This window comes from Daphnia carinata, chromosome 8 (genome assembly GCF_022539665.2).
Source record: "Daphnia carinata strain CSIRO-1 chromosome 8, CSIRO_AGI_Dcar_HiC_V3, whole genome shotgun sequence".
Taxonomy (NCBI): domain Eukaryota; kingdom Metazoa; phylum Arthropoda; class Branchiopoda; order Diplostraca; family Daphniidae; genus Daphnia; species Daphnia carinata.
In genome coordinates this window covers 6,962,023-6,978,374 of record NC_081338.1, presented here as the reverse complement: position 1 = coordinate 6,978,374, position 16,352 = coordinate 6,962,023, and the positions used below count along the sequence as shown (strand labels likewise).

The following is a 16,352-nucleotide window of genomic DNA, read 5'->3' as shown; positions in this document are numbered from 1 at the left end:
CGGAAAATAGAAATTTCACTGCCTAGCTGATTGCAACCATCTTCGGTATGGAGCTTTAAAACCGTTTATCGGTTAACTTTACGTCAAAGACTTGTAAACTTGCTGCTGAAGAAAACGATATCAGGCATGGACAACATGGGTGCAACGTCTGACATGGTTATTGCCAATCTGTACAAAAATTATGCACAACCTCGTCGGCTACGTGAGCTTCCATGTTTGGTAATTTAAGGTATAACATTTCTTTATTTGGTTCTTTTATCATGTGGTTTGCATTGTTGTGGGTGTTCCTCAATGCAAGGAGCAAATCGGATACCCGTACACCACATCTACTTCTATCAGTATAAGGAACCCCGTTATCGTAGGATCGATAATAAGGTGGACACGTTGTCAGAAGAGAGCCTGCCGCGTCTCGTCGTCACGTTGCCCTACCGTCCGTCTGGCCAGAAGACGATCGACTGCTCCCGCGGTGATGTGAAAAACTGGGACACGTCCGTGTTAGTGACTAGAAGCGAGCGACTCATTCAGCTGGCTTATAGCTAGTTTTGTGTGAGTTTTGCAGACTTGATTCTTACGTTTACAGCAAGTGAATGTGTCCATCTGAAAACGGAAATCAGTCGGTACGAGCCCATTCTGTTGGGCAGAGCTACACTGAAATTGCCTCGAAGAAGTGAACAATTGCATGCAGAATGATGGTATCTTTGTTTGGCTGCTTTCTAATTTCGTTACTTCTAGTTTCGATTACTATTTCTAGGTTTGTTAAACGCGAGCAGGGTCCTGTTTGCCTTCCTCGCTAGATTATACTCCTTGACATCGTGGTTTTGCGATTTTCGGCATTAAATTTATTCATACTTCCACGCTATTCAAGATACGCTAATGAGAGGTAATATAAACAATATGCACAACGATTTAACGTTTTGACATGATTTAATTTTATTAGAAAAACTATCACATATGTGATACACGACACTTCTAGGATATGGATCATAGGATATGGACATATGGATCAGGAATGTAAACGGAATTTCGATTCACCTTGGTAGGTATGTATTATGTTTTTCAATTTCCAATTGTCCACAGTAATCTGTGCTTACTGACTTGTGAATAAAGTGATAATACTAATATTTGATTACTTTTGAGATGGATAAATTATGTTGTCTTCGAAAGACTAAGATTGTAGTCTTGACATTAAACATTCATCTTTGTTTGGGCTTCTATAATATAAGTAATAGACTGTTTTGTTCCGACTTGAATTTTTCTGTCCAGGTTACTTAATGTTGATGGACTTCCATTACAGCAGAACAATTACAGCTAGTACTTGCAGCAGTTACAACTCATGAACAAAGTTGAAGTTCCGTGAAAAATGCATCAGCAGCCACAAGGGCTGGCAGATGTTTTGATTTTGCCCTAGATCTAAGGAAATTGTCTTTCAAAAGGTAATATGTTTTATGGGCACCACGTTTAAAAGATCTTCACCAGCATTTCAGAAATTTCTTCACCTAAGCAATCCCAGATATTGATCTGCATTGCATCTACTGCCGTTGTATTTTCACGTTTGTCATAGCGTCTTCGCTGCATCAAAGTTGGTTGCGCCGATGATTCTCGTTCATGGTAAGACTGAATGAAGGATTTACTCGATTACCGTTCTTCTTTAGACAATGTGTTTATTCGATGGAACGTGTCATTTCGATGGTGCCGATGATTCATGTTAATGGTAAAACTAACGCTTCTTAGCTGATTACAATTCGTCCTTAGGCAATGTGTTGTTTCTTACTCGTCATTTATTTCTCAAAATCGCTTTTGGGCAGCATGTCGCATGGGAAGCTTTTACAGGGAAAATAGATAATCCGCTGTTTTCTCTGGGCTATTTTCAGCGTGTTCCATACTTCTTACATTCAACCGTTTGATTGTGGGGACTGGCGCTAAAACTAATGTCGTTCATTTCTTGTCATGTTTGTCGTTAAATTATTAAATTAGCGCAAAGGGCACACAGGGATACGCAATACCGAATCGTTATTTTTTACATGAAAATTACTGTTTCGTGATTTTTAATCATATTATATGGCGACCATTTGATTCCCTAGTAATACGTTTCTTTCTTTAACCTTGTAATTTCGTATTTTCATTGTTTAACCGGCGAGGCACAAAAACAACTTGGTGCGTGCGTGTGACTATTCATACGACAAACAGCTGGCAAGAGATGGAAAGTACCATTTTAAACAAAAACATGTAAAATCAGTTTATCCTAAAACTACAGTTTGATGTTGATCAGGTTCGCTTGTAAAAAGACGCAGTTGACACGCTTTTGAAATTTCCGTTCCAATTCATGTATTTTCATGGGAATACATTGGTTTTTGAATAAACAATTGTTCCCTAAATCCTTTTTGTTTCGCTTTTATTTTGGTTGTAAACAAAAAAACTAGATGTCGCTGGCGCGCTTCTAAAATGGTGTTTTGCTTACCTGTGACAGTGGTGTGAGCATTGAAACCTGTGTTTGAAAGTTTTTGTTAAAAATGTTATAATCGAGTGAAGAGCTATATAAAACTAACGTCTATCAAGTGTTTTACTCCCTGTCCTAGTTTTCGGAAGTGAAGTGCCAATTCCAAACAGTCAAAGATTGCTCTGTTAAAAAACTATGGTGTTAGCATTCATCGTGCTACTCTATTGCTCAATTTAGAGGTATTTAACTTGTATGTGGCCATTAGTATACCATTTGGCATGATTCTGACTTCAAGATCTAGCTTGTGAAACTTATAATGGAAAGAATGCTAACCAGGAAGAAGATCACCAGCGATGTGCATTCCTTGAATCACCACACCACTGTCCAATTCAACTACCCCTTTGCCTAGTCATCAGAATCAATTTTAATCTGATAAATGGATTGTGTACCTCTTTGTTTGGTTTCCAACGCTTAACCAACACAGGTAGACATGGACATGAAAACCAATCCCTTTTGGTATTTTAAGTTTGAGGCTTATCTAGTATTGCCTTTCTTTAAATTCCATATCCTTTTGTAGGTCTGCCAAGCCTTTACCTTCTACAGCAAAATTACGAGCCCTACAGGTTTTGCAGAATTCAGACAACAGTGTAGGTAAATTACCGTCTCTGTTTTATTGACACCAATAATTTTATATTCCACATGTAGTGACACGTTTGTTTCATATTTGTCATTTACATTATTCAGCCCTCTTCACCAGGCTTTTCGCCCCGTCCGTCGCCCAGTTTTCGCCTCATCTTCGCCTCATCCGTCGCCCCGTCTTCGCCTCGTCCGTCACCCCGTCTTCGCCTCGTCCGTCGCCCCGTCTTCGCCTCGTCATCGCCTCGCCCGTCGCCCCGTCTTCGCCTCGCCCGTCGCCCCGTCTTCGCCTCGCCCGTCGCCCCGTCTTCGCCTCGCCCGTCGCCCCGTCTTCGCCTCGCCCGTCGCCCCGTCTTCGCCTCGCCCGTCGCCTCGTAGTCGCCACGTCATCGCCTGTTCTTTATGGTATCTTTGTATCTTGTAGTGTTTAATTTGTTGTGCTAATTAACATGCTGGCTGCCACGCCATATTGATCCCCTTTTTTTTAAAGCTGTATAGGGACGGGCCGCGCTGCTCTGCCTCATGGCCTATCTGCCATGAGGTGGAGCAGTTGCCTCTGCCCAAGATTGGCCGTAAGGCTTATTAGGCAACGCACGCGTAGGGACTCCCTTTTGTCGATGTGTGGTGGAGACCCGGGATGTGCGTTTCCACAACGGTCTCCACCACTACATCAGCCCGGACTTGTCAGCGGGCAAGTCCCCCTTGGTCGCTATCCTTCCGATAGCGACGTAGCTAATGTAGATGTAGTGGCGTGGCAGCCAGCCTGTTAGTTAGTTATGTATGTATGTATGTATTGTATTGTATTGTATTTTAAAATGTAAATATTAGTGGTGGATTTGAGGGTGGATGGAGGGACAATAAAATGCTTTATTTTCACATGAATTTTGTTTGTATTTATATCATCATATCTATCAACTGTTTTGGGAATCGAACCCTAGACCACCGACATACCAGTCCGATGCTTTACCGTTAAGCCATCTACAGCGTTACAAACTTTATAATTTCTTCCTAAAAGTCCTTGTTTCAACTGTATACGTACATATGCTTTCGTATGTAGAATAATACACGTACAGTACCTAATGGCTCAGTGGTGGAGCGCTGGACTGTGATGTCAGTTGTCTGAGGTTCGAATCCCAGTGTGGTAATGCAAGTGTAGTATAATGGGAAAAAGTGATACCTGAGGAAAAAAAAATAGAACTAGAAAAATTTCAAAATTTGTAAAAATTTTTTTTATTGATGTAAAAATTTTTTTTGTCAACTAAGGTAGGAGGAGACTCAAGAGTCTCCCCCAACCTTAGTTGACTCACCGGGGAGATTACCCGGTGCGTGGCTAAGAGAAGCCGGAAAAGGATGAAGAGTGATGTTCGGACAAGTTTTTACGTGAGCGATTAACCGTTAATTCGGATTTGTGAGTAGCCCCAAGGCCCTCCAAAAGATATCATCGAGCCAGGGGGACCCCCACGTCCCCTTTCCGGACAGCGCACTCACAACCTTTACTGCTGATCACAGTAGGGGCATGACCCCCTACGGGCTTATTACAAATCTAGGGGAAACGGGGCCACAGAAAACAAGGGAGCCCAGATATGCACTTTAACTTATGAAAATAGAAATGTTTGCTATTCAGGATGAATCAGCAAATAACCGTGTAGTGTGAGTAGCGGTCTTCAAAAATCTAGCCTCTCTTTTCGTCTTCTATTTCTAAAACAGGGAAATGTAACTGCTGGGCATCTTTTACGGGTAGCTGCAAAATTTCATCATGAAACCTGAATGAAAAAGAAAATTCAGATCAAGGTAAAACAGGGCCACAGAAAAGATGAGAAACCTATCTTTGTGGTTCAATTTGAAAGATACAAATACCATAACATAGGAGATGTGGATTACATTTTCAATGTGAACATTACCATGCCGTTCACTTTGAACACACCACGAGTGAGGGCTGGACCAAAATATCCATATCCTTTTCACAATACAGACAGTTTTCAATTGACAATATGTATACCATCTCTATGGGCTCGGCATTTGGAAAATTCTTTTCTGTAACAAAGGATATTTTAGTTAATTAACTCATGATTCCTCAACCATCAATTAAATACCGAATTGTTTAGGGAGACGCCTTTGGCAGAGTGGCAGCCATTGATAGAAAATCCATAATCTTTGGTGGCATCTACGATTGCTGGAAAGACAAAACACCCGTCATGAATAGAGAAACAAGATCCAATTACTGCAACTGAATATCATCAGATTAGCTTTAACCAAATATTTCGATTTTTGACAATGAGAGAAAACTTCACTAAGGAAAATGTGAACATTTCCTTCTTTATGCATTCCTGTTTTAATTATAATAAACAATCAAAGTTGTCTCGCAGATTGGATGGGAAAATGGAAAAGGTTTGTCCCTAGATTACCCCACCAACCAGTACTGTTACGTCACTGCAAATACAGAGAAGGAAATTCAAAAGTTATTTAAAATTGAATAGATATTTTACCATCAGAATGATACTTCAACATATAGCTCTAGGAGATGCTTATTCTGGGAAAAATTCATCCCATTGTAGAAGAGGCCTTGGCTAAAATGTAACGCGAATGCCATCACTTAAAAATTTGAAAACTTCGATTACATGCAGCATAATAAATATGCTGCAAGCTTACATATGATAAACCTTGGATTTATACCGCAGACGACCCACCAAACGGTATAGCCATCTATTGGTAAGGTATCCAGTTTTATTTCCCTCAACGGCTCCCGATGTTCAAGAAGCTAGCGGCTTGCAAATAAGCCCCACTTTTCCCAAATGGAAGTTGGCCCGCCAATATGGTACAGTGCGCTGGCGGAAAACAGTGCATCATAATATTCAATATATTAAAAAAAAACAGCTGCATGGACGAGAAAACGAATAATCTTCGTCATCCAGCATTTCACTTTTAGGATAATGTGTAAATTGTTTACAGAATTTCAAGTGATATACCTTTTTCGTCGAAATCTTGAAAATAAGCCCGACCTGTAACGTTACAGCGCTATGGCGGTGCAGCACTGGCGCGCCAGTATTGTGTCAAATATTCGGTAGTACTTTTATACCGCTAGATGGCTATACTGTTTGAAGGTCCATATTCCATAAAAATTCATTGTCCATTCTTCGCGCGGGAACATTAAACGGTAAATATGTAACGCCATTTGACGACCCATTCTTTCATTGACAATTTTTGTTCACTAATTAATCATTTATTTAGGTAGGTCATAGAGAACCTGTACCGCCATCTGATAACAGAATTCTAACAATTTAGGTATTACCTCCTTACCACCTAATTCGGTTCACGAATGTTAAGTTTCCCTCAGTTCGTAAATATCAGTCGTAGTGGCGTTCCGGACTTCACAATGTGCGATGGGGTTGTGCGTCGCGCTCTGGCATTACGCAACGCTGATCTCATTCAGGAATCAATCAATCAGGATCTCGTCACTTTTACCTTCACCTTTGTCACTTTTACCAATATATTTTCTCATAAAAAGAGAAACCTAATTAAAAGCGTAAAACCACAACTGTTGATTGTCACCGTATATAAATATGAACACGAAAACAATTCACTGTGGCATCGGGTAAAGTTAACAGGTGTATGGCACTTCAAGAAATTTGGAGTTATTCGTTCTCTGAGCAGTTTCTGCGCCGCTTTTTTGCACTAAGGTCAACGCGGTTCTCTTCTAATAAATCTTCTTTAGTTCTCGAACGTCTTCGGGATTGATCTTGAAATCCGGAATCCTGCGAACCTTGATCACTGGAAGGCTCACTCAAAATGGATCCAAGGAAACGGGAGACACTCTGCAGAGCTCTTGACTGACGAGGCCACGACACATCCAGAATGACGGATGGAAAACTGGGATCATCGCTCACCACAAGGAAAGCTTCCGGCGCATCTGGCTCTTGGTCGTCTTCAAAGCTTTCAGACAAACTAGAGTCCCGACGACCTAAATCATCTTCAGATTCACTGTCTGCCATAGACTTGGCGATTCTGGAATTAAGGGAACAAAAGTGAATAGGTCTAGCGTACAACAAATTTTATTCAAAATTTGAAGAACCTGTTTGATTTGATGTTTGTGATTCCGATCGATACTGGCTGAGGCGGACGTGCGATGACTATGGCTTTCACCAACAGAAGCTATTCTTCTTCTGCTCGAAAGGATCTCCATATCGCTTGGCAAACGGACTAGTTGACTTGTAGATGCCGGTCGAGGTACTCTTTCCAATGATAGACTTCTAAAGAAATTGTTGGATATGTCCGACATCGAAGACGTCGGTTCCCAAGGTGACGGAATGGTCTCAGTTGATTGATTAGATTAATCATCGACTTCAGAATCAACGGCTACGTGAATTGAAACACGAGCCCCTTCTTCCGGTTCTACATCCGAATCGTGTAGACGATTGTTGAAAATGTCGTAGTAGCCGGCTGGAATAGCTTCATTGCAAAGTCCTTGGTTTTCTTGTATCACTATCCGTTCGGGGGATCTAACAGGTTCCGACACAACTAGGCCATCCGTTTCGTTGGTGAATTTTGCATCGTATAGGGAGTAGAGGGGCGGAGCAGACGGAAGCAATCTGGGATCCTTGTTGTTGGAAACAGCTGGTACACGACGACCTATAATACAATGCAATTAGTTTGAAATTTAAGCTAGAAAAGGAACATTTACATTTGAGGAAGCAGACGATGAAAGCCACTGTCAAAAAAAGAACAGACGCTATCCACACGATTCCCGTCCACCAAAAACGGTAGACGTCGAGACCGTTTCGTTTAGTAGGAAGCATGTCATCGATCGCCGTTGATGAGTTATTTCGTTAGCTTGATATCTGCATATACTCAACTATAATTTTCAGTTCAGAAATAGTTCTTTATCTTTCTTAACCTGGTAGGCAAACTCCACAATCATCTTCGTATCTGGCACAAATAGGTTGACCGGTCAACGATCGCACCGGTTGGCGATTGAAATGGGTATCGCAGGGAATGCATCGTTCACAATACGAGAGGAAACAATAATAACCCGACTCACAGTCGATATCCGTATCACACTGCAAGAAGAAGGAAAGAATCTTTTACAGAAGAGAAAACAAAATCATCTTGAAAAGTTCTTACCTCACGTAGGATCTCTGCAGAATTCAATAGGGACACAAAGAAAAGAAGGAGGCAAGCTGTTTGGATCACCATGTTCAAACGACGTAAAGACTTCGTGATAAGTGCCTAAATTGAAAAGAAAAAAAGAAATGCCCGTGTGACGCCGGTGACGCAATCCCTTAACAGGGTCGGATGATGCAATCAGCCGTAGAAAGAGAAGTGGGTTGAATAGCTTTTATTTGGTGATTCTCACCTCTTAAGTTCATTTAGATCACGAAAGTGAAAATAATTAGGACTATTTTGCCTAAAGAGAAAGTCAATGGACTTTACTTTTCAATATCAGTTGGCAAGTCATAATTTACGACTTTGTTTACGCCGGCAATATCTAGGAAAAACAATACAAACATCAAATACGTAAGAAAACGAACGAAGAACGCAGAAACTATTGCCTAACCACAGGCAGCAACATTAGTCGCCACGAGAATATTCCTAATACCATTTTTGAAGTCACGAAGCGCTTGCTCACGCTGACTCTGAAGACGATCACCATGGATGCTGGTAGACTAGACATTTAAAGTTAAGACACTTTGCCCAATTCACAACAGGTTTAATTCTTACTTGTAAGTTGTTATTGCAGAAAAATGCAGCGACGAAATCCACCGCCTTTTTGCTGTCGACAAAAACGATAGTCTTGGCATCACCGAGATCTTGTAAAATTTCGATCAGCTTAGCTCTCTTATCTCTTTTGTGCACTGAAAAAACAGCTGTTCCACATCCGGATTGGTGCCACCGACAACGCCTGTTGTGACGAATATGTCGTCTTCCATGTACGTCGCAGCCAGCGCTTGTACTTCATCTGGGAATGTAGCCGAAAACATACAAATACGACGGATTCCTTACAGAGAAATAAATAATACTACATCAGCCAAATTTTATACTAAAAAGCCATCGAGAACATACTTTCGTTGGATGGTTGACAATTTTTCCAATATTGGGGCCGAAACCCGTATCAAGCATTCGATCAGCTTCGTCCAAAATTTAAACCTGACCCCCGTGAAGTCAAATACTCCACGGTCGAGAAAATCCTTGAGTCGCCCCGCGGTCGCGACAAGAGTATTGCACCCAGCTTGAAGATTTGACCGCTGATGGCTCGTGACAGTTCCTTCATATATATTCACAGATTTTAAAACCGAATTGTAGGAGAATTTACACGCCTCCCGGTGAATTTGAATGGCCAATTCCCGAGTGGGTGCGACAGTTACAACCTCTGTCTTTTGAACCATGGGATGAGATGCACCAGCAACACCTTGTTCTAACAATATCTTCATAACCAGTACCAAGTACGCCGCCTACATGAAAAAATGTAAAATTTTAGATGACTTAATCAACGAATATCACAAAGGGGTTGTTGAGTATCTTAGATGCAATTGGACCTTTTAGTAGTCATTAACACCGGCGTGCCCACTCAAAATTACTTTTACTTCAACTTACCCAGTTCATACCGACCCATTCAAATCAAGTCAGTAAGAGGGCATCAAGGTTTCAAAATTACAGGGCGTTACTTAATTGGATTGCCGTTTAGCCGGAGCCCCTTGACAACACAAGCAATTAAATCTCTTTTGGCAAGAATACCTGCAACTGAAGCTTTCTGAAAAGGTGTTGGTTTTATATAGCCAGAATTTTTAATGTTTCGAAGTAGTACTGGGCGCAGGCCTGCTTTTTAGAATGATGTTATGTATTGAGGAACATCTTTTCCTGTAACCTGAAGCAAACCCAATAGATATTTTCAAATCACAAAATACAGTTTGAAAAATGGCTTACCTGGAGGACAACTTTAGCAAAATTGTTAAAGCGTTCCCTACATATACGCGTGCAGACAGCAGACTGCACGCGTTAAGCCAATCTAGAAATATGCCTGAAAAAAAAACTGTCCGACGAGCCACGGTTAAGGCGCCTCTTGTGGACGCAAAAGTCATTACGAGAAACTTTATCCGTCACAAACTAAATGTTTTTAAACAAATTATAAGTAATCATCCAAATCAAGATTTAACTTTTAAAAAAAGGGAAAAAAGCGTAATACTTGGTGAAACATACTTTAATTTCTTGCTCATTTTTTAGTTTATTCCAAAATGGAGTATGATGACTTTTCGTTAAGGCCATTCAGCTTCTCTGGTACCACCAGGTTCACATATCTACCTGACCAATTTCAATGAGCGTCAGTTTTTGCCGAAAAATTTTTTCAATCCGACTGATAAATAAGCCCGACTTTCTGCTGCATCGCGCTAGCACTATAGGGTACTGGCGCGCTATCATTGTGTCAAATATTGGGTGTATTTAATAAAAGATTGTTTTAATGAAAAAAATAGCAATTTTCCCCGAATCAGCATTAAATTTAGTATACCCTGTGATATTCAACCAATTCCGATGAGTTTCAGTTTTTTCAGGAAAAAATTTTAAGCCCGAAAAAATAAGCCCAAGCGCCAGTACGCGACAGCGATAGTGCGATGCAGCAGAAATATTCGGTGAGTGTATGAAGAGAATTAACTAGAAAGTGACGGGTAGATGGCAATAGCAGTAAAACAGAAAAACATATTATTTTTTTTTTTTGGTAAAACCTATTGCCATATGCCATATTTAAAACAGTTTTATGAAGTTTTTTCTTACCTTCTTTTGGATGAAATTCATTGCTGTTGCATGCCCTTTATATATTTGAATTATCTGGAGATAAAGTGACCATGCTGGGAAATGATCAAGGAATCAGGAACTGTAATGTGTGCTGCCTCAGTGTTCAACAGGCAAATCCTACAGTCAATTCAAGTAAATTTAACACACGAATGAATTTATCAAACATCATTTAGTTTATGACTTAATTAAATTTCAGCCACTGGTCAAGATAGTGAAGATCAACAGGTTGATTTTTGGGACTTAAGAGATGCTGTGTTTCCCACTGTGTTGATGGATGGGCTGAATGACTTACGCACATCTGGTCTGCTCTGTGATGTTGTGCTTGTTACAGGAGATTCAGAACATTCAGCTCAACGAGTTGTCCTTGCAGCAGTCTCACCATACTTTCGGTCTTTAGTTCTTGGCAACTTGGTTTGACTCAATAGCTGTCTTGACCTCAGGTGTCTGTTTTGTGTGACCAGAGCAATGTTTTCTGGAACTGGGAATGGACTCAGATTCCTAGAAAGTGAGCAGAGCAAAATAACTCTCCATGATATTGATTCAGCCATTCTAGAGCAAATTTTGAACTTCATTTACACAGCTGAAATTCAGGTACATTGTGACAACACTATTTCAAGGTGTATTCTACAATCTTATTTCATTTGCAGATAACTGAGAAAAATGTAAGTGATTTTCTTGTCGCTGCCGATTTCCTGCAAATAAATTCTCTTCAAAATCTGTGCTGTCAATACTTGCGTTCACAAATGAATGCTTCCAACTGCATTGGCATTTACCTGAGTGCCAAATCACGTAACTGTAAGGAGCTGGCTGCCAACGCTAAACGGTATACTTTAGAACATTTCCGTCACGTCGTTAAGGAAGAAGAACTTCTCCAGCTACCGTTCAATGAGCTGAAAGGAATTTTACAGTCTCCTCTACTCAACACTGCAGGGGAAGGAGAGCTTTTGGAGGTTGATTAAGTATTCAATTCAAATAGTACAGATAATCATGACAATTTTGCAGACGGTGATGAAATGGGTAGAACACCAACCTGGCGATAGACTTCAGTTTCTCTCCTCCCTCGTGTCAGAAATTGATGTTTGGCAAGTGCCAGCGGAGAAATTACTCGTAGTTGTAAATTCAGACCTTCTGCTAAGGCGGCTACGAGACTCGGTATTAACCTTCACAACTTGGACTTTATCTTAAAATGTTCTTTAACTTATTTAATTACTCAAAGGGTTTTACATCTGAAGCACAGTTTAGTGAGACCGCCATCCTGGGGGGCGATTTCAAAATGGCTGTTGACAAAATACTCTCACAGCGCTGCGACAGCCCTTGTTCAAAAACTCAGCCACATCACATCACCCATTCGAAGAAAATTCGGCATTCTTACGAACAAGAAGTTAAGCTAATATACTTAGAAAATTATAGCGCACTAACGTCTTCAAATTAGGTGATCGTGGCTTTGGGAGGAGAGTCTAACGGCTTTGTTCTGAACTCGATGGAATGCTATACGTTAGGATACGATGGATGGCGATGTTCCATTCCAACAGCAGTAGCACTTTCTGGAATTCCCAATCCAACGCAAGTAATGCCCCCCATGCGAACTCAGAGAATTTTTCCTGCTTTCTGCAGTGCTGACTATACAATATTTATTATTGGTAAAATATTTCGATGTGGCTTGTCTGATGGGAGAAAGTATTACGGTAAATCAAACTTAGGTGGAATTTGTGGAGAAAAGCTGATCGATTCTTGCGAGTTCTACAGCGTCCAGTCGAACGAGTGGATCTCTCTCGCCCCTTTACCTATTGGCATTCACGGGAGCGGAGCTGCTCTTCCTAATCAAGTTCTATGCGTATCTGGGGGCCGTAGCGATCAAGGCATTGAAAAGCGAGCCTGGGTAAGAGAAATAAACGTTTGTCAACCTGCCGCCCTTGTTAGACATAACACCGAATTGCTTTTAGATGTACGAGGAACGTTTTAACATGTGGGAAGCACTTCCTTCAATGCAACTACATCGCGCACACCATGGTGTTACGTCCCTTAATTGTTTACTGTATGCAGTCGGCGGACTTGGTACGAAAAAGTTTTCTGCTTGGTGCCATTCGGAAAAGTAAGAACAGTGTTTCCCATTTTAGGTGGAAAACAGCAAAATGAAGAAAAATTTCTTTCCTCAGTTGAGTGTTACGATCCAGCTCTGCAACGTTGGATCCCTATCGCACCTATGCACGAAGCACGAGCATATTGTGGAGTTGCTACTGTTGGCTCCTTCCTTTACGTTATAGGGGGGTTCAACGGAGTCTCTTGGTTACGCTCGATGGAGCGCTACGATCCGCTAACCAATCAGTGGACTTTGCTGACTCCAATGAGCGTTGCGCGTAGTTCATTTGGAACAACTGTTTGGAACGGCAGGATCTACGTCATCGGCGGTAGCGACGGCATCCACCTCCTCAATACGGCCGAGAAATTCAATCCGCGGACTAATCGCTGGCATTGCGCCCAGGCAATGCAAGTGCGTCGCCTTGGTTTAGGCGCAGCCACTGTAAAGATACCACTCAAAATGGAATAAGCCAAGTATTTTCTGTACTTCCCGTGTTCAGTGTTCTGTCAACTCTAATGTCAAGCTAAATGGTGATAGCTTTATGGAATAATTAAATCCGTGTTAATTAGAAATAGGTTTGACTCGGTAAAGTCGCCTATCTAGTCTTTCCTATGCTATGTAAATCACGCTGAAGGTTCGGAATTTTTGTTCAAGTATACGCACTTACTGTTCAAGTAAAAAAAAGATTTATTTTTTACTCGTTACCTTCAAATATTTCATGTGGGCCGATAACGTTCCAAAACCAAGATGAATTCGCAGTGCGGTGTATCAGGAAAGAGATCGACCGCCATAGCTTTGACGGGAATGAATGGAATCCCTGCATAGGCATTTGACTGTGCTCGACACAAGTCGATAAATGATTTCATAGCGGCTTGGGCATTGCACGATATGTAGATCAATCTAATAATCGATTATAAGGGATGTTAATTAAAATATATATTACATTTATTTGTAAATTTTTATAAAAACCTTTCAATGCGCTCTGCACTGCGTAGCAACTGGCAGCATTTGCGATCTGGAAACAAAAATTCACGTTACGTCGAAATAAATATTATGACACGTCTTGTTAAATAATATTATTACGTAGTCCAGCCCGCGGGGGATCCAAAATTGCCACTATCTTGCTGCTTTCAATGCCTTCTGCAGCATCCATTTTCTTCATGCTATCTAATAAATTATTTACTTCGTCTTCTGCTTTTCCAGCGATAAATACGCAGTTTGTAATTCCATTCTTCTCAGCATTCTTCTTGGCGTCCTCAACTGCACTTTCCACTAATTCGACCCCATAAACACGTTTGCATTTCTGTGGAATAACAAATCTTTCTAGACAACTGCAGGCAAAAACTGTAACAACCAAGTTTTACTTTCGCCAACGATAGACCAATGGTACCCGTGCCGCAACAGACGTCGAGAATATTTGTATTAGAATCTATTTCAGCTATTTCAGCTATTTTGTTGAAAAGAACCTCAGCTGCCAATGTGTTCACCTGTCATCATAATAAACGAGGAATAAAATATAAAGCAAATTAAATTTATATCACTTTTGAGAAACCTGGAAAAAGGCAAGAGGAGAAATAGAGAACTCGAGGCCGCACAGTTTCTCAATCAAGTGAGTGCTGCCCATTACATGCTCCAGTGGCGGATCCTCTCCCGGTTTTTTTGGTCCAGCCGCTTCGAAATAGAGCGAAACGACCTTGTTGGCTTCAGCAACCTTATTCAGGTCATTCTTGACAGATTCTAATTCTTCTACCGAAAGATTTTGCGGATGCACTTGAACAACGGCTAAGACTTCTCCTGCCAAATTGGTGCGCACAAGGACTTGTCGCCAAAAACCTGAATGGTCTTCAGGATTATATGGTTTACGACCGGACGCTCTAAAATGGGCTTCGAAAACGCTAACGATTTCTCGCATTGCGTCAGAGATGAATGCCAAATGAGAAACAGGGCCAACAGCATAGGAGCCTTCTTTGTATGTGCTTACGCGAAATCCCAATGTTAATTCATCGGTTTCAGGATTAACGCCTACAAAAACAACAAAGTTATTCAGTTATGGGTAGTTTAAAATTTTAGGTGTTCAATTACCAACAGTGAATTCACACTTGTTTCTGTATTTTCCGCTAACCGGTGATGGGATGATTTCAGCTAGCTCACATATGGCACCGTAGGCTACCTTTTTCTTTTGGATGAAAGAACCAGCTTGGGAATGTGCATTTCGTACTTCTTTCGTTAGCTTTTTTAAAACAGTCATCATGTCTTGATGTTTCAGGGTAAGCTGTTCTGAGTAGGGTTTGCCAGCATATGGTACAGTTTTTTTAGTTATCTGTTCAACAATTGGAAGTGATTCACCCTTCGGTTCTTTCTTTGCTTTTTTCTGTCCTTCTGCATCAGCTTCAGCTTTCCTTTTTTTTATAAGAGGGTCTTGCATGGGTTTTGCCAACTATTTATAATGGCAAGATGCTGTTACTAAAATATTAGATGTACAGTAAATTAATATTTCATGCTCATACCTTGACATCCAGAATATTGCCTTTGTATGTCACACCTTTTAATTTTTCCATTGCAATATCACGTTCCCTTTCACTTCTGAAGGAAGCAAACACATATCCTTTCATGAGTTTCATTTTGTTGGCATTGATTTCTTGTTTTTGAAGAAACTTTTTCAAGTGCTAATCAAGATAGACAAGTTGTGGAAATTAAAAGATTATCAAAGTGAAATAAAACTGCTCAGAATCTAAACTCACCCCAGCACCATAGAATTTTGGAAGATTCATGATCTCTACTTTAAAGTTTTCAGAAGAAAATTCAGGCCGTTTAAGGTATGCATATGGATCCAGATTTTTATCACTACTATTATTTTCACTATTTTCTTGCTCTTCCTGATTACCAGATTCTGGTTCTGCAGTTGATTTTTCATCCACCTCAGGCTTTTCCATGTTTGCAACTATTTGGTTCTCAGGATTGCAACCTAATTCTGGCTCAGTTAAAATATTTTCACTGGGCTCTACTTCCTCTGTTTTAGATACAACTTCCTGCACTTCCATTTTTTAAAGCAATATAACACCTGTAGAATATTATTGCTAGTCACGTGCCAAAGACAGCACCGATCTGATACGATCAAACGAATTAATTAGTTTTTTGTTAGTCTTTCTTTGTTCGCGACCGCAAAGAAAACCAAAGAGCATAAACCATGTGTTCTTAAAGAACACGTGTTATGGAACTAGTCCAGAACTTCCACTATCTGCAGAGTTGATATATTTACACAGAAAGAATCGTCTGCTAGTTTGGAATAAGGTAACAATGAAGCCTGTTCTCACGAAAAAGATGACAGCACGAAATTGATGGGGTTTTTTTAAAATTCTTTAGATCACAGCTCATGGTATTCGGTTTTTTCATCCATCATCAAAATCAAAACAAAGA

The 16,352-nt window shown here is 40.6% G+C and overlaps 2 protein-coding genes and 1 long non-coding RNA gene across 6 annotated transcripts; 1 reads left to right on the top strand and 2 right to left on the bottom strand.

Annotated features, from left to right (window-relative positions):
• Positions 1-6,666: 6,666 nt before the first annotated feature.
• Positions 6,667-10,132, bottom strand: LOC130700238 (uncharacterized). Of its 4 annotated transcripts, none has more exons than XR_009421499.1 (11): positions 9,992-10,125; positions 9,803-9,932; positions 9,436-9,519; positions 9,131-9,332; positions 8,789-9,065; positions 8,625-8,733; positions 8,192-8,555; positions 7,965-8,127; positions 7,752-7,908; positions 7,143-7,699; positions 6,667-7,075 (listed from the first exon to the last, which is right to left on the bottom strand). It is a non-coding gene; the product is annotated as an uncharacterized LOC130700238 (long non-coding RNA). The 4 variants fall into 4 exon arrangements; XR_009421498.1 differs by having other exon boundaries at positions 8,192-8,296; positions 8,424-8,555; positions 9,131-9,519; positions 9,992-10,123; XR_009421500.1 differs by having other exon boundaries at positions 8,667-8,733; positions 9,131-9,519; positions 9,992-10,132.
• Positions 10,133-10,827: 695 nt separating this feature from the next.
• LOC130700227 (kelch-like protein diablo) lies at positions 10,828-13,690 on the top strand. The gene is made up of 10 exons (XM_057522259.2): positions 10,828-10,987; positions 11,052-11,244; positions 11,317-11,446; positions 11,503-11,805; positions 11,858-12,007; positions 12,072-12,236; positions 12,288-12,495; positions 12,556-12,734; positions 12,799-12,910; positions 12,973-13,690. Exons 1-10 carry the CDS (start codon positions 10,906-10,908, stop codon positions 13,401-13,403), a joined length of 1,953 nt encoding a protein of 650 aa, XP_057378242.1. The 5' UTR covers positions 10,828-10,905; the 3' UTR covers positions 13,404-13,690.
• LOC130700228 (tRNA (uracil-5-)-methyltransferase homolog A-like) lies at positions 13,615-16,142 on the bottom strand. The gene is made up of 8 exons (XM_057522260.2): positions 15,677-16,142; positions 15,443-15,601; positions 15,018-15,372; positions 14,488-14,957; positions 14,300-14,422; positions 14,019-14,238; positions 13,905-13,950; positions 13,615-13,835 (listed from the first exon to the last, which is right to left on the bottom strand). The coding sequence occupies exons 1-8, from the start codon at positions 15,974-15,976 to the stop codon at positions 13,652-13,654; spliced, it is 1,857 nt and encodes a 618-aa protein (XP_057378243.1). The 5' UTR covers positions 15,977-16,142; the 3' UTR covers positions 13,615-13,651.
• Positions 16,143-16,352: the final 210 nt, after the last annotated feature.

Coding starts and splice junctions, on each gene's coding strand:
- LOC130700228 (XM_057522260.2), bottom strand. CDS start 15,976: ATGGAAGTGCAGGAAGTTGTATCTAAAACAGAGGAAGTAGAGCCCAGT. Junction 15,602..15,676: donor CAAAATTCTATGGTGCTGGG/GTGAGTTTAGAT, acceptor TATCTTGATTAG/CACTTGAAAAAGTTTCTTCA. Junction 14,423..14,487: donor CTCCTCTTGCCTTTTTCCAG/GTTTCTCAAAAG, acceptor TTATGATGACAG/GTGAACACATTGGCAGCTGA.
- LOC130700227 (XM_057522259.2), top strand. CDS start 10,906: ATGCTGGGAAATGATCAAGGAATCAGGAACTGTAATGTGTGCTGCCTC. Junction 11,245..11,316: donor GCAGTCTCACCATACTTTCG/GTCTTTAGTTCT, acceptor TTGTGTGACCAG/AGCAATGTTTTCTGGAACTG. Junction 11,447..11,502: donor TTTACACAGCTGAAATTCAG/GTACATTGTGAC, acceptor TTTCATTTGCAG/ATAACTGAGAAAAATGTAAG.